Source organism: Phycodurus eques, chromosome 8 (genome assembly GCF_024500275.1).
Source record: "Phycodurus eques isolate BA_2022a chromosome 8, UOR_Pequ_1.1, whole genome shotgun sequence".
Lineage (NCBI taxonomy): Eukaryota > Metazoa > Chordata > Actinopteri > Syngnathiformes > Syngnathidae > Phycodurus > Phycodurus eques.
The window spans coordinates 28,746,967-28,752,260 of record NC_084532.1 but is presented as its reverse complement, the minus strand read 5'-3'; the positions used below and the strand labels follow the sequence as shown (position 1 = coordinate 28,752,260).

General features: G+C 47.3%; 1 protein-coding gene across 1 annotated transcript; it reads right to left on the bottom strand.

The window, feature by feature from the left end:
- Positions 1-324: 324 nt before the first annotated feature.
- Positions 325-4,743, bottom strand: barhl2 (BarH-like homeobox 2). Its single transcript, XM_061683812.1, has 3 exons — positions 4,197-4,743; positions 2,887-3,112; positions 325-911 (listed from the first exon to the last, which is right to left on the bottom strand). The coding sequence occupies exons 1-3, from the start codon at positions 4,687-4,689 to the stop codon at positions 542-544; spliced, it is 1,089 nt and encodes a 362-aa protein (XP_061539796.1). The 5' UTR covers positions 4,690-4,743; the 3' UTR covers positions 325-541.
- Positions 4,744-5,294: the final 551 nt, after the last annotated feature.

The following is a 5,294-nucleotide window of genomic DNA, read 5'->3' as shown; positions in this document are numbered from 1 at the left end:
CGCCTGCCCCGCTGAGAAAATGCGAAATGTGCAGCTTGTGTGAACAGCTGCTGGGCCCAAGCAGGCCGCAGTCCCGTTCCCGGGCGCGTGCACGCGCATTCCCAGCCATGACGCACGTGGGCCACCTGCACGCGAAAGCTGCAGCTTTTGTTTGGCAAGACTCGAACACACTTTAACAAGTGATTTTTGTTTGTTTGTTTGTTTTCTTGCATTGGCGCTGCTTGAAAACACAAAAAAAAATTTCGTTTGTCTTTTTTTGTTGTTGTTTTTTTTTTTTTTTTTGCTTGTGGCATTAAAAAAAGGGAAAGTTGTACGTTTGCATGACGTCTTTATTCATTCCGTTCGTCTCCATCTAATAATAAACTTGAACTGTTTATTCGCTAATGTTAAGTGGATTTTGTACAAAAAGACAAAGAAAAAACGGACAATCAGACGCGAGCAGTCCACGCGTTCCAGAGTTAAATATCTCCATTTTCCACTTCTCCGTGGGTTTAAACGTCTTTTGTTTTTCGTGGGTTTTGTTGTTGTTTTGGTCGCGTCCCTACCGCGCGTGCGGCGTGCCGGCCATGGGGCTCGACAGGGGGTTCAGTGCCGGCTGGCCCCCGGGTCCCAGGCCGTGGATGAGAACGCGGGGCACCAGCGGCCTCTGGATGCCCGCGGCCGCCGCCGCCGCCGCCGCCGCCGCCGCGGCCGCAGCCGAGTGCGGGTGAGGCGGCGGCGCGGAGGGAGTCCGGTACATGCTGCTGTACATGGCCGCCGCCGCCGCCGCGGCCGCCGTGCTGCCGTCCACGGAGCCCAGCAGGCTCGGGTGGTAGAAGTAGGGCGACGGGAACATCCGCTGCAGGGCCGAGTAGTTCCCGGCCTCGGCCAGCAGCTCCAAGCCCACCGCCGTCTGCCGCTTCCACTTGGTCCTGCATGCGGGCACAACGCCAAAGAACAATCGTCAAAAAAAAAGTCAAATAACCAATAACACCAATGTTTCTAAATCAGGTGCATCCGGACCATATATGGGCATGTGTCCGGTCCACACATTTTGGGCATTTTAATTTTTTTTATTATATTTTTTTTTCATAAACTGCACGAATTGAGGTAGAAATTCTTCGTCATTTTGCAAAAAAAAATAAATAAATAACAATAACTAAGTCCAATGTGGCGCACTTGTGGTATGCGGGCCATATATGGGCATACATCCTGTCCACCATGCAATTTCATCGTTTTTCATGAAATAGCTTTTTTTTTTTAAATGTTAATATACAATCCTCAGCGTCATTTAAAAAAGCTTCTAAATCTCAAGGGTGGCCAACCTCCAGTCCGCGGGCCATGTATGGGCATGTATGTATACGGTACACCATGAACTTGGACAGCTTTTGGATGTAAAAAAAACAACAACATTTTAAAGTTTTTATATACAAGTGCAAGATGAATTGTGGGGGAAAAAACGTATTTTCACATACAAAAAATAAATAAAATAAAAACCCAAAACCTTCAAAATTAGGTCTAGCCATATATGACCATTATGTCCATTATGGGGTGTGAGAATGTTAGGATTTTAAAAAAGCATTTTTTTTTTTTCCATTGCACAGAACGGATTTGGGGGAAAATATTGATAACATTTTCACAGCTTAAAAAAAAACAAAAAAAAAAACAAGCTTCAAAGTCAATGGTGGTTCAACCTCCGGCATGCAGGCCATACTTGGGCATACATCCGGCCCACCATGCAATTTAAAAGAAAAGCTTGATGTAATTTTCACGTACAAAAAAAAAAAAAAAAAAAAAAGTTTATAAAAGACGAGTGGCCAACTTCCGGTTGCAGGCCCTATATGGACATATACATCTGGGAGCGAATTCGAGGAAGAAAAAAAACTTCCAAATGTTGTTGAATGCTGATCATTGTTGATAACTATTCGAAATATTTCCGTTTGTTTGTTAATGTAAATGTCAAAGGTTAAGAAATGCTAATTATGCATCTTGTGACCTGGCAAAATAGGGTGGCAAACCTCCAGTTTACGGGCAATATACGCTCATACATCCGGTCCACCATGCTAACGGGAACCCGAATGAGCAGTTATTGAAAAGTAAATTAATCTACAAATGCATGTAAATTAACTATCAACATTTCCTGAAATTGTGTATGACTCTAAAAATAGCTCCAATGTTTTTACGCACACATTTTAATGAACCTGCACACGTGCAGACCAGCATGTAATATATAATGACGTCTAATAAAGTCACGTTCCTATTTATCGAGTTGGCGACTACAGCACCAAATATGATTTAGCCAACGTGCATACAAAGTGTGGCTTGAATAAAAATCATCGTTAATATTACAAATGCAATATTCAAATACAACTTAGAACAGTCAATATGTAAATAATACAACTCATCTAATAATAATAATAGTAGCTGCAATTTCAATGATTTTGACAGTTCTATTTGTACAAGTACACTAAAAAACCAAATGTTGACCAGTAACCATTAATCGTCCTATTTAGATAACAATGCAGCAGCAATTGGTAATATAGTTTGGCATTTAAATACATTTGAAATGTAATTCGTTGAACGCCTATTAAGAGGTCTTAAAGTTGACTGAACAACGTGTACTGTATAAATGATGTCTTTTTTTTTAAAAAAAGAGAGAAGCAAGGAATATTTTTCACTCAGACCACATATCAACCAATGATCTCGGGTTTGCAATTTGCACGTTTTCAAATTCATCATCTAATAAACGGATGAAAACATAAGCAGTTTAAATCCCGAAAGAGACTTTTTTTTTTTTTTTTTTTTTTTCTCGTCTAGCCTTCACCCTGATTACGATGACTATGCCGAATAAACGTTTATCGTGACTATTCGACTGCGTGCTTTTTTTTTTTTTGCGTGCGTCCGTACCGTCGGTTCTGGTACCAGGTCTTGACCTGCGTGTCGGTGAGGTTGAGCGCGGCGGCCAAGTCCATGCGGTCCTGCACGCTCAGGTACTTCTGGCGCTCGAAGCTGCGCTCCAGCTGGTTGAGCTGATGGTCGGTGAAGGCCGTGCGCGCCTTGCGGGGCTTCTTGGTGCGCGCCGGCGGACTGTCGCGGCTGCTGGAGATCTCGCGCTCGCCTTCCTCTTTGCTCGCTAGTAGAAAATCAAAAAGAAGTCAAATCAATGCATCCCGGAGGTCAAAAAGTGCAACCGGGAAAAGCCTCGTGTCGTTCCTTCCAGAGGTTTCGGCTTGAGTCCAAAAGGCTTCTTTGGCTTCTCCAGAAAGTGGAGAAGATGCAAAAATCGGATTTTCTTCCCTTTTCTTGAGAATAGCTTTTTCTTGTTACCCCCTCTGAATATACAACTTGTTTTCCTTCTTTTTCTTTTCAGAGCGAGAACATTTTCCTTTGAAAATGTTCAACTTTTTTCTTCTTAAACACTGTACGACCTTTCCACCGTCTTGCTTGAAACTATAGCGTTTTTTTGCATCGCAAATGTACACTTTTATTTTTGGAATGATACTTTTTTCTTGAAGATACAGATTTTTGAAAATGCTTTTTCAATGTTTTTATTTTATTTATTTCCTTGTGCATTTTCTTGTTTCTTGAATATAAAAATTTGGGGTCGTAAAAAAATGGTTTTCATTTGAAGCGATATATGTTTCTTTTTTTTCTTTTTCTTTCCTGAGAAAATCCACCTGCTTTTTTTTCTTGTAAATGTACATTTTTCCTGTTGAAAATATCCGACTTGTTGTTGTTTTTGGGGTGTGTCCTACTCCGCGGCCCCGACTTAAAAGCGAAGAAGCCTTTTGAATTCAAGCTGCATCGTCCAGCTGCCGTATTTTATGGGGGGGGGGGGGAACAATTCCTTCATAGTCAAACGACAGCAAAAGATTTGTCGGCATTCGTTTATCTTTTTACGGTGTTCTTTCATGTTCAAGTCGACAGAAAAGAATTGCAATCATTGTCGTTGCGCGCGCGCGCGTGTGTGTGTGTGTGTGGGGGGGGGGGGGGGGGGACCAGGGACCAATTTGGGATGAAGTCTTGAAATCAAAAGTCCACTTGCGTCCAATTCAACTTTTTGTCCGCCAATCAAATCAGCCGCGTCAACTTTTCGATGAAGTTTCGCTGAGGCGCGCGTTGTTGTACAAATCAATGCGTCAATCTATTCGTGCCCGGTTCTCCTCCTGCCTGCAGGAGTACCAATCATCTCTCTAATTGAGGCTCCTCGCCCTCACCGTTGCACTTGAGCACGTCGCCGCCGTGCAGCAGCATCTCGTCCCGCCGCTCCATCCTGGCCCCCCGGCCCTCGTCCTGGAGCTCCAGCTTGGGCCGGAAGGCGTCCGGAGCCGAGGCGCTCTCGGCCCCGAGCTTGGGCGACAGGGCGACGCTGGTGCTGTAGGGCGCGCAGGCGGCCAGCGGCTTGCCGTCGCCCAGGATGTCCTTGATGAGGAACGACGAGGTGGCGCTCCGCGGGCCGCTGCAGCCGGCCCCGGCCAGCGGCGGCCCGGGCCCGGGCGCCGGCGGGAGGCGGTGCGGGTGACGCTGCCGGTGGTGATGGAGGAGGAGGCCGGCGTCCGAGTCCTCCGCGGTGACCGACAGCGGCGACGAGGGCGCCGTGCCCCCCGCCGCCGTGTCCGCGTCCGAGCAGGACGGCGGCGGCGACGGCGTGGCCCGCCCGCCCGCCAGGATGGTGTCGATCCCGAAGCTGGAGCCGCTCGATGCCTCCATGTCAGCGGGAGGGAGACGTCATAACAGCCCGGGCGCACCTCTCCTCAGCTCACCCCCACCCCCGCCCGCGCCCCCTCACCCCCCCCCCCAAAAAAAAAAACCCAAAACAAAACAAAGCAAAGCAAAGAAAAAGTTGTCTCAGACGAAAAACACAAACAATACCAAAGGGGGAATAAGTCCACAATCCAGCAGGTGAGCTTCCCCAGCATCCACGCGCAGCTCGCCCTTGTTTTGCTTTTCTTTTCTTTTTCTTTTTCTTTTTATTTGAAGTGGCGTCCGAGTTGCTGGCGCCGTCCGTCCGGCTGCTGCTGCTGCTGCTGCTGCTGCTGCGTCGTCGTCGTCGTCGTCCGCATCCCACTCGTCACTCGCGCCAACCTTTTGCCGCTAATCGCCGCACTCGCGCGCTACAATCACTTCCTGCGGTGACGTCACGGTCCACGGGGGCGGGGGCGATTCATATTTTCTCCTTTCTAATAAACAAGGCAACGCTGCTTGTCTCTTCATGGCGCTCAAAAAGAGCGAAAACCTCCTCCTCCTCTTCCGCGTCCTCCTTCTCCTCCTCCTGCTTCTTTTCATCCACCTGCTCCTCCCTCGCCATTGGCTGA

Coding starts and splice junctions, on each gene's coding strand:
- barhl2 (XM_061683812.1), bottom strand. CDS start 4,689: ATGGAGGCATCGAGCGGCTCCAGCTTCGGGATCGACACCATCCTGGCG. Junction 3,113..4,196: donor CGACGTGCTCAAGTGCAACG/GTGAGGGCGAGG, acceptor ATTTTCTACTAG/CGAGCAAAGAGGAAGGCGAG. Junction 912..2,886: donor ACCTGGTACCAGAACCGACG/GTACGGACGCAC, acceptor GCCCGCATGCAG/GACCAAGTGGAAGCGGCAGA.